The 16,545-nt window shown below is 36.0% G+C and overlaps 1 protein-coding gene and 1 pseudogene across 3 annotated transcripts; both read right to left on the bottom strand.

The window, feature by feature from the left end:
- Positions 1-3,110: 3,110 nt before the first annotated feature.
- On the bottom strand, positions 3,111-8,336 carry LOC147537366 (flavin-containing monooxygenase FMO GS-OX-like 4). 2 transcript variants are annotated; one of them, XM_086640223.1, is made up of 7 exons: positions 7,588-8,336; positions 6,239-6,309; positions 4,966-5,118; positions 4,779-4,861; positions 4,271-4,406; positions 3,876-4,049; positions 3,111-3,607 (listed from the first exon to the last, which is right to left on the bottom strand). In XM_086640223.1, the coding sequence occupies exons 1-7, from the start codon at positions 8,273-8,275 to the stop codon at positions 3,425-3,427; spliced, it is 1,488 nt and encodes a 495-aa protein (XP_086496349.1). In that variant the 5' UTR covers positions 8,276-8,336; the 3' UTR covers positions 3,111-3,424. The 2 variants fall into 2 exon arrangements, with proteins under 2 accessions (XP_086496349.1, XP_086496350.1); XM_086640224.1 differs by lacking the exon at positions 3,111-3,607 and having other exon boundaries at positions 3,870-4,049.
- A 2,094-nt stretch (positions 8,337-10,430) lies between these two features.
- LOC147537367 (flavin-containing monooxygenase FMO GS-OX-like 4) lies at positions 10,431-16,306 on the bottom strand (annotated as a pseudogene). Its single transcript, XR_015225169.1, has 8 exons — positions 15,522-16,306; positions 14,220-14,290; positions 13,348-13,500; positions 12,950-13,032; positions 12,425-12,560; positions 11,876-12,055; positions 11,416-11,601; positions 10,431-10,753 (listed from the first exon to the last, which is right to left on the bottom strand). The product of XR_015225169.1 is annotated as a flavin-containing monooxygenase FMO GS-OX-like 4 (transcript).
- Between the last annotated feature and the right edge of the window lie 239 nt (positions 16,307-16,545).

Here is a 16,545-nt window from a genome sequence, read left to right on the forward strand (position 1 = left end):
ATGTAGGGAACAGAAATATATATACACACACACGTTACATAGAAACCGAACAAATTAGGGTATAGTCTGTTCATAGCTCCCACAACAAACAATGAGAGTAGTTGGATAACAAAACAAATCAGATAATAAAGAAAGATCAAACGAAAGCTACTAAGCAACCAATACATTTGGCTTATATAAAATGTGTGTATATATATATATATATATATTAGAGGCCCAAAGCCTAGTAGCTTTATATTCATTTGAACTAATGGGCAAGTATTACGGATTTAAGACATAAGAGTTGCGGAGTATTAAGAAAACAAAGAATGACGTTTGAACCATGAGTAAAAGACAATTTTAAATGGGGAAATAATGACAAAACTTCAACAACTCTTGACTGGAGTTGTTACAAAGTTGATTTCCAACTCAAAGTCTCAGATGTAAGACATAAGAGTTTTTTGGAATTGTTCAGCGTGTGTCTCGAACCCGTGACCTCTAACTCTCTAAGGTGGAAGATTATACCTCTCGGATTTAAGACATAAGAGTTACCTCTCTCAAAGTATTGTGACATTTATAACATCTCTTATGCAATACTCAAAGAAAATCTCTATTTATCTTATGTGTCAAGTTCCAATTAAGATTCTCACTCTTAGAGCATCTCCAATGGGACACTCTAACAAACACTCTATAAATCTTAATTGTCAAGTGTCAATAAGGATACTCTTTCCTAAATGTCAATATAGAGACAGTCTAATTTTTGTTGGTCTCCAATGGAGATCTCTAAAGTCTCTATACTTAATACACATGTCCCTCTTCAATCCAACAGATAAAAAGTAGTTGAAAAGTAAGGTTTTTTATTGGTTGGAATTATAAAGTAACACTTAGAGAGTCTCAAGTAGACACTCTCATTTTAGAGATTCTCTCTCTAGACACTCTATAATAAATGTGTCCACCTCATATTAGAGTGTCTAACAAAGTGTTCCATTGGAGATGATTTTTTATCAAAAACTCCAAAAAGTCATATGTGGCACTCTGAGTGTTGGAGATTGAGTGTCCCATTGGAGATGCTCTTAGGTAGCGAAAATAGTGATCCTCAATTTTTTCGTGTCTCTAATGGAAAACTGTAAATTTGTCTTATTTACTTATGTAGCATAATTATTTTGTAAATAAATAAGGCCGCGGCTTTGGGGAATAAAGAAAATTCTCCGGGGAATAAAGACTTTTCTTAAAACTAGTCAAATAAGATTGACTTTTTATGTTTCTTTTTATTGCTAAGGGGCTTCTAATTTTAGAAGATGCTATGAAAAAAGGCTCCTCCATCTCATGACCTCTCTCTACCACTTCATCTTCTCGACACCTCATCATCTTCTCTGGCGAAAGTCGCCAGCCGGCCAATTTTCCTGCCGGCGACCTTCAAACAAAAAAAAAAAAAATTATTTTCTCTCTCTCTCTAAATTTTTTTTTCTCTCTCTCTAGATCTGTTCTAGAGAGAGAGAAAAGAAAAAAAAATAAAAAATTTAGAGAGAGAGGAGAAAGAAAATTTTAAAAAAAAAATTATGTTTGAAGGTCCCGGAAAATTGGCCGGCCGGCGACTTTCGCCGGAGAAGATGATGAGGTGTCGAGAAGATGAAGTGGCAGAGAGAACAGATGAGATGGAGACGAACTTTCAAAAAAATGTATTCTCTATTCCCCATAAAAATTTATTCCCCGGAGAATTTTCTTTATTCCCCAAAGTCGCGGCCATAAATAATTAGTTATTTACAAAAGGGCGCTTCTAAAGGCACCGGACCAAAATGTTGTTAGCATCCGGAAATATTATTGACTCGGGTCATTGGCTATTGACCCGAATTCTCTATAAGCACCGATTTTTCCCTACATTGATGAGTGGCTTTCCATAAAGTGACAGCTTCGGGTTGATCAGGAGGTACTCTTACCAATTTGTATTTGAAAACACTAACACCTACTTAGTTTTTCTCTGTCCACGACTCTTGTATTTTATATGACCCGTCATAGATATATACTTTCCCACTTGAGCTCAAAACATCTTTCACACCTCGAATAACTCTAACCTCGTTGCCAAGATGCAAACTTTTCTCTAACGCAAGATTTCCCCTTTCGAGCTTCTGATCAGGTGCTTCTTTGCCATTATCTTTCTTCTTAGATAGGTTACCACCTTGACCACTATAAATCAAAACATGCATCGTCTTCATACCCACCAAAAGAAACAATACTCACAGCCACAGGCTCACCAAGTAGGCTAAGTTCATAACCATATAATCAATTCCGGCCATTATCTGACAATGTAATCCAACCAAGCATAATTGAATCTTGAAAAAGAAAATATCTCCAACCTCAATCCCGGGAACATTCCCAATCCTCTTCCTCAATTTTCAGATTTTGTGACAGATGGATGGAGGGATTAGGGTTAACTTCCACTTTGACCGGTGCCTACATAGTTGGACGGTGCCAACAGAGAAAGGAGCAGTTGGGCCTGGTGCTAATAGAGTTGGATGCTAACAGCCTTTTGGCGCGGTGCCTTTAGAAGCACCCTTTACAAAATATAGAAGACTCAATTTCTATAAGTTTGAAAATCAAATATTGATAAGTTGGATCATTAATTATATCTCAAGAGGACATCCTAGAAATAGAGTGTCCTCTTAAGATACCTCTATCCCACACTCGACACGTCACCTTAGAGATCTAAACAGAGTTGCATTTTTAGAATGTTTAAGAAGAAACTCTAAAAATCATGTGGCACTAGAGTTTCTAAGATTGAGCGTTGCATTGGAGATGCTCTTAATACCCCGAGTTTGAGGATCATCATATTGAGAGAAGCTGATATTTACCAGCCTAGGACGTGTTAAAATCCTTAGGAAGTGCTGAACTGAACCGATAGAGAATGCTTGATATTTCCATCACTTTCAAGTGGTAAAATAATGGTTAAATGTAGAAAGTTTTTTCGGAGTCAGATCAGATATCATTTAGACCTCGAGCTACAGTCCAGCTTGCCGAGCCAAAATTTGCTTTTGGCGTAGGACATGTTAAAAGAGTACTCAGACGCGAGCTACAACATTCGTCCCAAGTATCTAACTAGCAATGACAATAATAAGGTTAAAAGGAAAACTATGTAAGATAGATACTTCATTTTATTAATTTTCGTCAATACTACACACTGATAGTTTGATAATAAAATACTCATGTTGCATGCAAACATTAGTGACTATAATGTGAGATTCGATACGTGCATTTCTTCTATGTACTTACAGACAATCGTATTAGGACTGTAAAATACGACTATAGGTTAAGGCCATTTTTTGGTATAATGTAAGGTTTCATTGGTCTGATCTAATAACACAATGTGAGGGTCTTATCACATTTTTCCTTTTTCCCCTCATTGTAGCCGATACTTTGTACTGGTTTCAGATAAATGATATTCGCACCTCTATGGTAAATACTGGCGAAAGTCTTCCTGTGCTTGTAAGATCAAATGTCCATCATCCCATTCATCACGATAAGTTTCAGGTTGATTTTTCCTGTTCTTTGAAGCTTCATCATACATTTGCTTTCTCCATTGTTCTGAAGGTGGGAAACCGCATTCAGCTGCAACCCAATCGTTATATTCAAACTGCATAGCAAATCATCATGTTTATTAAGCATCCGATCGATAATCAATTCTACAAGGGCCAGGGACGTGTGCCCATGGCTGATGCCCTCATGAAGAATCCCCGCGACCAGATTTCTATATCTTTTATTTTGTTTTTTTCATAATCATGCAAGTAAACTTCAGTATACGCTTCTAAATACATGCTTACATCAACTATAGAGAGTTAATCTTATATTAGAGAAGTAACTTATTGATGATTCAGTAAATATGCTTCATCCAAGATTTATACCTGGTTCTCTGACATGTTATGAGTGTAACGTTTTGGAAAGCCGGAAGCTTCAAGCTCCACATAGAAGGCTTCCACATCTTCCATCATGTTTTCTTGCGGAGGAAGTGAAATCCGACCGGATAAAACACCGGCTACCCATTTGCTTTGTAATTCACATAAGTAAAAAGGAATAACCTGACATGAAAGCCAACCGTATGTAAGCAAAGGAAAAAAATGCCTCTTTACTAGCCCAATCCTTCCCCTCTAATCGCCGATCCCCACAATGGGCCGGTGACCATCGAGGTTCACAAATAAACCGTACCGTCAAATGTCAAGTCATTAGATCAGGGTTGGACTAGTAAGTGGCATGGTATTAGTAGTAACACTTAAATTAGAGAACATCAATAAGGATAAACCTTCCAAGGTAACCCGATAAAAGAAAGCCCAGGAGCCAATGAAGGTGGGAAAACGTGCTTATATAGAGGTCCTACACGATTGTCATCCACAGTCACAATATTATTGGTCTCTAGAAACGGGAAATAATACTTATACCTGAAAAAACAGTGAAGAAAGAAAATACTCAAGCTATGAAATCATATATCAAAGAAAATCGGGGTCTAATGTTCTTTCCATTTCACAATAAATGCATCTATATATTGCTAGACATGGTAAAAGAACAAGTTTGACCTTAAAGGTCTACAAGACGGCATGTAACATCAGTTCAACCACCGTAAATGGGTATAAATAAAAAAGGTATATTACATTTAACCGTAAATGGTAACATGTGCATCTCCCCACTGCAAAGAGCAGCATTTAAATCTTTTTATTCAGAAAAAGTGATATCAAGCACTGAGCACATAAAGCAAGTGAATAGAAGGATAGAACTGAACTATAGTCTGAGTTGCCAAAACTTAGTAAACATACCCCGTGCAATGTAGAATAACATCAACCAAAATGGAGCTCCCATCTTGAAAAACCACTCTACCATCTTCATGGGCCCTCTTTATCTGCATTAGTTAGCGACAATTAGCATGTCTAAGTGACTCAAATAGTTTCGACATTTATGTTAAGAAGAGGTAACTTTTTCTTGTCATTGGAGAGTGTATTTTACCACAGAATGGAGCCAAAGGTTATCATGTCCAAGTTGCTTTATGGGGACTGCATTGGTGACAGATCTTGATGCAACATGAACTTCTTTTGCAACTGAAGCAATGTCCCGTGAAATGTCCTGACCACTAGCAGAACTCCCTATCAAAACCACAACCTATAATTGGCAAAAAGAGCAAGATAGACATTATGGAAGAGAATATGCAAAAAAGAAAACAGAAAATCAAGATCCAAGAACATCTCTACTGGAAAAGTAAATAAATAAATCCATCAGTAACATGTGTCACGTCTCAAATGAGATTCTCATTCCAAGGTGGGAAACTAGAGATCCTCCAATTTTTGTGTCTCCAATGCAAATCTCTGAAGTTGTTTTGTCTACTTATGTGGCATGATTATTTTTGTAAGGAATACTTAGTTATTTTGAGGACTTATGAGGACTTGATTTCTACGGGTCTAAATTTAAAAATGATGAGTTGGACAACTAGAAATATTTCAAGAGGACACTCTAGTGCCCTCTTGAAATATCTCTATTAAACTATTGCTACATCATCTTAGAGATCCAAGTTGAGTTTTGCACTAGAAAAAGTTTTTAAGAAAAACCTCTTAAAATCCTATGTTGCACTCGGAGTTTCTAAAATTGAGTGTTGCACTGGAGATGCTCTAAAATGTTGCATAATTAAAAGTTTCGTGACTTTATTTGCAATCCTGGTAAATCAGATGCGAAATATTCAGCCAAGTTCCTTAGACTGTTTGTACGGTTCAGATTTTAAAATGTCAGGTATCAAGATTCTCTTAAAATAATGACAAACCCAAGCAGTAGAAACAATATGTTAGTCCCCACACACCCTGACCCCTTACTAAATTTTGGATTAGTTTAATGTATTATATAATTTGTGTTGGTCAGATCAATCCCATCATCACTTTCGTCTGCAAGTTTACTTAAGATATTAGATCCAACTCTGGTTGCTCATGCCACCAATATATTCACAGATATCTGTTTTTCTTTCTCTTTTTTTGACAAGGAAGATATAATTCATTAATGAGTCTCTCTGTTTTTTCTTTCTCGAACATATGGATATCTTGTACTCTTGTATGATTTCAAGTTTGATGGAAATTTCAGCATACTCAAATTTCAGTGACTAACACTTGATATTCTATCCAAACTAATTGAAAATATACTAAAAAAATTAAGATAATGTCATGTAACAGAGGTCATGCTAATCCAAAACCATAAAGTAACTGCATTCAAAAAATAAAAGTACAAGAAAGATGCATACTTGATCACGAAAGGTCTCCGGTACACGATAGTTGTGACTATGAATTTGTTTCCCAGGCCACACATCAATACCTATAAAGAACATATGAAACAGTTACTAGTCATGAGAGCTAACTAGGAAATAGAAACTTTTAGACCATTTAGGACAACAAAATACTTATACATGCAACAACAAAACAAATGATGCTAAATTTCATGGGAACAACCAAAAATTTCTTTCAATGTTTGGTTTGGTTGTTTCATCCTATTAACTAATTCGATAAACTATTTATTTCAAATTGTGGCATTGATCTAAGTTTCTTTGGAGTTGTCTAACTTTGCTAGTTTTGGTGATCACGTTTGACATAAATAAAAATTGTAAAAGCATCTCTTCTCGTAGCATCCTGGAATCTTCCTTGAAAATTAGATGCTAATGAAAAAACATTTTTTTTGTTTCTTAAAGAAAAGCCTTACACGTTGATTCACTAATTTATGAAAGTGCCATTAATATCTTGTAGATTAAGAAACAATTCACCCCTTATTAAAGCAACACATTTTAAATAAACAGTATAGGAGATTAGGAGTAATCAAATACCCTTCATAGAAAATGACATTTCCAGCATTTGGTGGGCATAAATGTTATGTCCTATTACCCTGTACTTGAATTACACAAATATCACTTCTGCCTAGGGGTGAGCAAAGTGGGCCGAACCAGTCAAACCAAACCGTTCCCACCATAACCGAACACTTTCTAGGCCGCACCAATCTTTGATTTGACTTGACTTGAGCATTTTGGAACACAGCCAACCGATCAAATGAATACACTATAATAGAATAATATTTATACTAGTTTATGATACTTCTGCGTAACAAATGATTTTACTTTTCATCACAAAATTAAGTAGCGGACACATTTTACAATTACACATGTTACATTTGTGATTATAATTCATTTGAGATAGTAGTGTGAAATAAGCAAGATGGTGAATTCATGGATGCATCATACGAACTTTAAGAAAATTTTAATGTTTTCAAATTACTAATATTTTGAACCGGTTGGGCCGATCAACCGACCCCAAACCAAACTAGATAAAAAAATTCTTAGTTGGTTTGACTTTGGTTGAACAAGCCTAATCAACAACGGATGCTCACTCTAAATTCTGCCAATCAAACAATCCAATATGCAAATAGAGTAAATTAGGTAATACTGTCTTGACATAATGAAATCCTTCTTACTTGCCCTAAAACAGTTGCTTTTTTATATGCCCAATATGCAAATCTCTGAATTGTTTATTTACATTCTAGAACTCAAATCACAACAAATGAACAATAAAAGTACCAAATCGAAACAACACAAGATTACGAAATTACCTGGAATTTCTGCAATATTTGGCTCTGTATAGTGTCCATTACAAACAAGAACTCCATCAAATATCTCATCTGCATCTCCACCTCCATTTCTCATCCTTGATTTCACTACCCATTTCTTCCCTTCTTCTTCTTCTTGTCCTTTCTCCACTAACCCAACACGAATTACCTCAGTCTCAAATCGAATCAACTCACTGAGTTGAAAATCATTGACAAAATCTTCTAAATAATTCAATACTTCTTGATGACCAGGAAATCTTCTAGGGTCTCTCTGTTTCTTCTCCCCATCTTTTGCAACAAAAGGATAATCACGAAAACCCATTGATTCTCTGGGTAGATTTGTACGGAGAGACTCATAGAGACTTCCATGAACGATTGACCGAGATGGGTCAAGCCCTAATTGATCAGATTCAACTCTAGGATCATAAACCCATGTTCCTCCAATCTTGTTACTTCTTTCAAAGACTACCACATCATGACCTTCTCTGCGCAATTCCCGGGACGCCACCAGGCCGGCGGCACCAGCACCAATAACAGCAACCCTTTTTGATAGAAGATTGGAGGGTGGATTCATCGTGAAATGTGAGAGGATTTGAGAAGCCATTGCTAGGAAGATATAGTGGCATTGTGACGAAGACGGCAATAGACCCTGATTTTTCCATTTCGTTAATAATTGGAATATTTTTGACATGGGATTTCCTGTCAGCTGCCTTAAATAAGAAATAGTGAAAAGTTTACTTGTTAAGAGGTCACAGCAACAAGTGGAATGTAAGGTTCGCGTTCCCAATTTTAAGAATCCCTGATTTTTCTCCGACGACTTCTTACATGAGTTCTCAAATTCAAATTATGTACATGTGTGTTGTACGTGTGTAGGATTTGTGTTTTTAAATTAAGATTTGTGTGGTGTACGAATTTGTGTTTCAATTTTCAACCATAAAATTAAGATTTGTGTGGTGTACGTGTGCGAGATTAGTTTAAATATGTATTTGAGTTTTCAATCAATAAAATTACTATTAAAAAGAATTAATTACATTAAAAAAATTAGAACATATACATGTTTAAACCAAAAAAAATAATTAAAAAAAAAAGAATGAAAATGGGGTAGAGGTGACCCACCCACATGCCGTTGGGTTCCCAACTAGCTGTTGAGAACTCCCAACTGTTAGAATTAAAGGTTGGGAGCCCTCCAGTCGGAGCTCTTATTTGGGAGTCCAGATTGAGGGGCTTCCAGGTTGGAATGTCTAAAGTCTGGACTAGATCCATGCACGTTGGAGATGCTATCAGTGGATGCCACCAACAGCTTGAACAAGAAGACAAATGGAGTACAACCATGGATTACGTATATATATCACAGTCAAGTGTGTTGTATGCCCGTCAAGCAGATACAATGGCATATGTTCACAACCTATATATATCAAACAAATTCTCCAAAAAGGAGAGATGAACAACAATATTATTAGCATTTTTAGAACATTCATCACAAAAGTGTTCTAAGTAATCATTTAGTCCATCAGAAATTCGTATTATCTACTCAAACTTCGACAGACTTTCGAAAACCATACGCATCATCTAACTTCGAAAAGATACACTGTTTTATCTTAGGAGACGAACGTCAGATTTGTTTGTACAAGTGACAAAGTATAAATTGTCTTAAAGATAGAGATTACTTGACTTGACGATTTTTGGTTTCTTCTCTTTTTTAAGAAATAACCTTCATTAAATAAAGCAAGTGATTACATTGACTAAATGAAGGAGAGCAAATTTCAACAAAAAGAAAATGAAGGAGAGCAAACGATACCCTATCCAAGTAGGGGTACATCAGACCGAAAAGCTAAATTACAGTAGATAGGACACTTGCTACTTCAATATGGGCACGCGTGTTCCGGGTTCAGGGCATGGCCTTGAATCCGACCCATTCTAGGGTTTCTTCTTCTTCTTTTAATATTACTACTTAAAACGTAATAACCTACCTCTGAATTTTTGTAAAGAACTTTTATTAGTTTACCATTATTTTAGATAAACAATACACAAAGTTTTATAGTCTTGGTACACCAAGAGAAACAACAAACCATTTCAACCAAAAAAAACAACAAATCTATGGTCTGTAATGTTGTCACTAATTAAGATGTGATAATTGTTTCCAGTGGATCATTCAGTGCTGATGATATGCTGATTCATAAAGCCAGTTAAGTATATTTTCAAGAAGGGGACTGAAGAATTAGTACAGAGTGCATGAATCATGTTATTATTAGATAAGTTGGTATCTGAAGACATAATCCCACTTCAAGTAAAGAAAAAAAGAAGAGGCTAAATCTTCTGCTCCATATAGTAGGCCTGATAGTGAACATTTGGTAATATCTTGTAACTTCTAATAGTTATTTTAGCCTTTCAGATTAGTCTTAGTTTTCAAGTTTTTCTATGTGGTGCAAGAATCAAGAGCGCGACCTTGAAGGTTCAATGGACACTACGTCACCAGGAGCAAAGCCTGACTACGCTCATTCTAAACAGAGCAATTGTTAGAAGAAGGTAACAAGAACTTTGTGACTAAGTTACGCGAAGAAGAGCATTCCCCTTTGACCAGACAGTCCTTGTACTCGATCTCCTCGTTCGCCACACATGGAGAAGCAGAACTCAGTCGGATCAAGGGGCACAGGTCGACATTTGTAGATGTACCGCCTGAGGCAATCGTTAACTCTTTACATCTTGCGGAAGGCTTTCACTCCTTCAAGTGAAAGGAGTGACAGAAGCTATCTGGATATATAGGATGGAGTGGCATACATTTTCTAGTGATAAAGGGTTAGTAACTGAAATGCTAGGAGGTAAAGATAGACAACATCAGAAAAGAATGATCCATTATCCAGCATACTCTGCAAAGGGCCAGGAATATTTCTTATATCTGAATTTTAGGTCAAGCCCCACCCAAACGAAAAATGGAGGACATGAAATTAATGACTTCCTTATTCTGAATGAAGAACTTAAAAATGGAGAATAAGTGCTTATGTTTAAGCTCCATCCAAACGAAAAATAAATGGATAAATAAATTGATGTTTTCTTCCAGACTTCCAAAGAAGTTGGGATATCTGCTTTTAAACTTCATGTAATGTGCTTACACAGGGACAAATATTGCGTCTGAATATGCAAATTACTTCTTTTCTGTAGGCTTCTGCACCTAAAGTAAGAAATAGAACAGCTAATAAGCGAACAATAAATATAAGTGTTGTTTCATCAAAGGCACGATAGTGATTTCAAAATATTTTGGACACTTCTTAATTTAAACTTATTTCATGTCTAAATGAAATGGGGGAGAAATCAAAGTTAATCAACCATTAGACAAGTTAGGAATTCCGCTGACCTTCTGAAATTCTACTCAATACAATGCACATGACTCAAATCATATTTTAGATATGGATTCGACAAAAGATAAACATCACGTTAGTTTTAACTCCAAAAACGAGGTCAAGCAATGAAAAACACCATCTTAGTTTATTTCATTTTCGGAAAAAAGGCCATGGGATCACAGCTAACTGCTTTAGTCGACTACTTGCCCATTAAGTCATCAAAAAAAATTGTGTGAGTACAAATTCTAATAACACACTCGAGCGTTAATAAAAATATGACCAACTACTATTTAATTGTGGAAAATTATCCTCTTCTTTCTAACTTGGCAAGGTACTGTCAATGATTATTTTGTACGCTTTCTATCGGAAAAACTAAACTAAGACCCACCCTAGTACTTGTCTCTTTAAAAACGATTAAACAAGATTTTTTTATCGAAGAATAAAATTCAAACATATTTTGCAGAAGTTTGTTTATCGAAGAAAAGCAACTCACCTCGAGCGACAAATATTGGCGAAAGTATTCTTGTGCTTTAAAGATCAAATGCTCGTCTTCCCATTCATTACGATAAGTATCAGGCTGACTTCTCTTGTTCTTTGATGCTTCGATGTACATCTCCTTTCTCCATAGTTCAGAAGGAGAGCAACCACACTCAGCAGCAAGCCAGTCGTTGTACTCAAACTGAATAACGGTATTAACAAGGTAAAAACAGTCTATTCTTTTTAACTATTTTCGAACAATTATGAAGGACATGACGAGAAAACAGCAGTAAAGCTGTTATCATAACAATGTTACAGAAAATGTAATTTTTCGAATAAAGATAATAACAGTTAAGGGGGAGAAACGATATCAAAGAAACAGAGAGAACATCTGTTCTATAGGTCGATTTTTGACGATGGTTTTCGTCGATCAATTAGTAAAGTTATCCTATATATAATAGTAAAACAATTTATACCTGGAGGTGGTAGCCGGACATGTTATGAGTGAAACGTTTTGCCAAACCAGCAACTTCAAGTTTCAAATAAAAGGCTTCTACATCTGCCATCATTTTTTCTTCAGAAGGAAGTGAAATCCGACCCGATAAAACACCAGCTACCCACTTGCTTTGTAATTCACACAAAGGAAAAGGAATAACCTAGCAAGAAAAAGAAAAAAGTGAAGACCAGTATTAAATGCCTAGGAAGCAGATATATGTAAAATAAGAGGTAATTTATTTGGGAAATATTAAAGGCACTCTATAATTCCTATAGGCGCTCCCCAGGGCCAAAATTTGTGAAATTGTCCATGTTAAGTGGGGACGCCTTTAGCAATAATAGGAAACCCATAAAACTGCCCAACATATGTTGATAACCGCCTCACTGCCATCCCAATTCCGCCCGCTATAATTGTGAGCTCCAGGAGCTGGAACTGTGGGCCTTCAGATACATGAGAGGCGGGATTCGGCTACTGGAGGAGTATCGAATTAATAGCATCAGTTAGGTAGATAATGTCAATAGGTATAGACCTTCCAAGGTAACCCGATAAAAGAAAGCCCAGGAGCCAATAAAGGTGGGAAAACGTGTTTATATAGAGGTCCTACGCGATTGTCATCCACAGTCACAATATCATTGGTCTCTAAAAATGGAAAGTAATATTTGTACCTGAAAAACCAGTAGCGAAAGAAAATACTTATGTACAAAATAATATATCAAAATAAGTCAATAAATTACAGAAGCATATTGGGACCTAAAACATTCTTATCCTTCAATTCCTCGAGAAAATATTTACATTAAAAGTTCTTGGTAGGCATAATATGTCAAGTAACTGGATGCGAGTATAGGACCTACACACGAGTACTTATTTGTTAGATTAGGTTCAAAAACACAAGTTTGACCTAAAAACCTTCGAGATTGGTCTGTCAATTGAGGATTCCACCAACTCAAATGAGTATCCGGAAGTATGTATTTTACATGAAATTTTATGTGCTAGTAGAACGACTTGAAGAATAGGATTGGACAATGCAAAGTAGAGAATTCAAAGTGAAACATACCCTGTGCAATGTAGAATGACATCAACGAAGATGGAGCTTCCATCTTCAAAAACTACCCGACCATCTTCTTGGGCCTTCTTTATCTACATAATTTTAACAATAATTAGCATGTCTAAATAAAGCAAATATATAGATCAGGGAAATTGGAATTGTACACAAACTTCTTTTGACATACTACTTCGATACAAAATCATTTGACTATTCATTATCGACACTTTGTGAAGATGGACGTCTTCGAAGCTCCACAATGGCTGACAGTGGTGAGATTATAAGTTGATTTCTGTTTCAACAAAAACTGTGTCGCTGTAACAATATTGATAAATCAATGAATGAACTTGTATTCCTGTTTTGAGAAAAAAACGTGAAGTCTCCCATGCCTTGGGAGAGAGAGATTTTACCATAGAATGGAACCACAAATTTTGGTATCCAAGCTGCTTTGTTGGGACTCCATTAGTAACAGATCTCGATGCAACATGAACTTCTTTTGCAACAGCTGCGATGTCCCTGGAGATGTCCTGACCACTAGCAGAACTTCCTATCAAAACCACAACCTGTAAACAGAGAGAAAAGTTGGATAGGCGTTAAGTGAAACATGAAAAAAAAAATTGGCGAAAGAGGATCTACAAGAACAAAAATTGGTTGTTTTCAACACTTCTGTTGTTGCTTATTTGCCTTTTTTACTTTGTTCTACAGCAATAATATGCTTGATTCTGCAATGGTTAGAGATGACAAAGATTTCAACTTTCAAAGTATCAGTAGTTCTTTATATCCAGGACTTGACATGATTTTGTGCAAATACAAACAAGATGTACATAAAGAATCTCACATTATTCATACCCATTAAAGTGGCTGGGAGTATCTAAGGTTCTGGTATCAGATAAGATTTTCTTGTGTCATTCTGCTCCTTTTGTTGCTGTAAGGAAGATCCAGCTTACATGCTAGAGCTAGAGTATTGAAGGTGATCACCGAATCTATATGTCCGCTTCATTTTTTTTTTCTATTTTCCTTTGATTCATTTTTGTTAGGGAGTATTCGTTAAGTTGAAGAGAGTAATATTGGAATTTAGAACATATCCTAAGAAAGAGAGACCAAAATTATATCATGCAAAGTTGTAGCTGCTAGTTATCTGATTCTTACACGTGAGCTTAATGCTCGAGATCATAAGCACAAAAGCTCTAACCCGTTTATTACGATAAATACAACTAAAAAAGGACAATCTTTAAAGCACTCTTGGGCATTAAACAAATAGAAGTAGGAGGAAAATGCATACTTGATCACGAAAGGGCTCAGGAACACGATAATTGTGACTATGAATTTGCTTTCCAGGCCACACATCTATACCTATAGCACCCCAAAAGATGTAAGACTCATGCGGCATGAGAGAACAAAACTAAACATAAATAGTTTGACCATTTAAACTGCTTTTCACTGGATTAACCAAAAATCTTCTATCAATGATCTGGTTGGTGTGGATATTTGAGCCTAGTTATTAACTTGAGATTACTGTTCGTTTCAATTATGGCTTGATTTAGACACATTTCTATATTTGCTTAAGTTTAATATAAAGGTAAACATCAATATCGTATGTTCCTTTTAAGGGTCATTACAATCATATAACATAGATACATCACAACTCACAAGGATGGAATAAGCACATTAATTGATATGGAACTTACAGGACATATTGAAAACAAAACCCCGAAGGCCATGACAAACACCAATTACTGCTTTGAATTTGTGTTATTGATATGTTCTCTAAGATGGTTCGTTTCAATGTCATGACTCATGATAACTAGTTTCAATTTTTTTTACACCTAAGAATAAAAATGAAATAAACCACATCCCCCTTGTATCAAACTCACAACAAACTTACGATCTCCTGGATTTTGAAGGAGATGTACAATTGATAACTTGATATGCAACAGTCCGATGTGTATATCATGTAGATTTTATAGTACTTTGTTTCTATATGGCCTCCTAGAGTCATTACATTCAACATGGTATGGATAATACATTGAATAAGCCCGATAACTACCATCATTGAAGACCCTAATGGACATACAAAGACCCTTAAGGCCATCGTAGGGAATGAAAGCTTGTGCCTGCAGTGCCTTCATTTATACCCTTCTAACACAAGTCAATAAATGATGAATTCCACCTCCAGCATGAATCTAACCTGTGAGATCTGGGTTTTCTGAGTAGATGCACAACCAACTGGCCAAGCAATTGTTGGCTGTAGATTATATACTAAAGAAACACACTCCTAATAGATAGTTTCCATGTAATCAAATTCCCTTTGAGATATTAGACCACTTTCCACATTTGGTGGGCAGAAATGATAGATCCAATTACCAATTTATCATACAATTGAATTACATGGATATCAAATCTGCAAATCAAACAACCCCAAGTGCAGATAGGTACATTGGGTATGAAATTGTTCCAACTCGCCCTAAGAAAGTTGCAACATTTTGTACCAAATTCAAATATATGAACTTATCATTTGGGTCTGAGATATTCATAAAACAACAACAACAAATGCTTATTCAACAAAACAAGATTACACAATTACCTGGAATTTCTGCAATATTTGGCACTGTATAGTGTCCATTACAAACAAGAACTCCATCAAACATCTCAGCTGTCTCTTCACCACCATTTCTCATCCTTGATTTCACTACCTATTTCTTCCCTTCTTCTTCTTCTTCTTCCCCTTTCTCCATTAAACCAACACGAATTACCTCAGTCTCCAACCTAATCAACTCACTGAGTTGAAAATCATTGACAAAATCTTCCAAGTAATTCAACACTTCTCTGTGACCCGGATATCTTCGAGGGTCTCTCTGTTTCTTCTCCCCATCTTTTGCAACAAAAGGATAATCACGAAAACCCATTGATTCTCTGGGTAGATTTGTACGGAGAGACTCATAGAGACTACCATGAACGATCGATCGAGATGGGTCAAGCCCTAATTGATCAGATTCAACTCTAGGATCATAAGCCCATGTTCCTCCAATCTTGCTACTTCTTTCAAAGACTACCACATCATGACCTTCTCTGCGCAATTCTCGAGATGCAACCAGGCCGGCGGCACCAGCACCTATAACAGCTACTTTTTTTGACAGAAGAATCGAGGGTGGACTCATTGTGAGATGTGAAAGGATCTGAGAAGCCATAACTGTAAAAGCTACAGTGTCACTATATGAAGTATGAACATGACCACAGAAGATTCGTACTCCAATCCATTACATTGCACATGGTTTTGAATCTTTCGGCTGGTGGGAGTCAAACCTTACAATAACAAAATGAAAAGACGGTAGAAGTCATCAATTAAAAAGATCGAAAGAGTGTCTCTATTGCAACATTCAACAAAAATTCAATTAGTCTAATATGTAAAATAAGAATTGAAATTCTCTTTGCTGCGTGGTATTATTGAGATTTTCAATTCAAAATATTTCTCCAATGTAACACTTCAAAAACTCAATATTTAGGTGTCGTTTGGCAACCCTGAAATAAGTTATTTTTTTTACTTATTTAAGTAAAAACGTCAAAAAACTAGTTTGGTACGCAAAAATTTCCGACTTCATTAAAGTTAA

The sequence above is a fragment of the Eschscholzia californica genome, unplaced genomic scaffold, assembly GCF_041429995.1.
Source record: "Eschscholzia californica isolate CP2 unplaced genomic scaffold, dmEscCali1.0.p SCAF_5, whole genome shotgun sequence".
In the NCBI taxonomy this organism is placed as follows: Eukaryota; Viridiplantae; Streptophyta; class Magnoliopsida; order Ranunculales; family Papaveraceae; genus Eschscholzia; species Eschscholzia californica.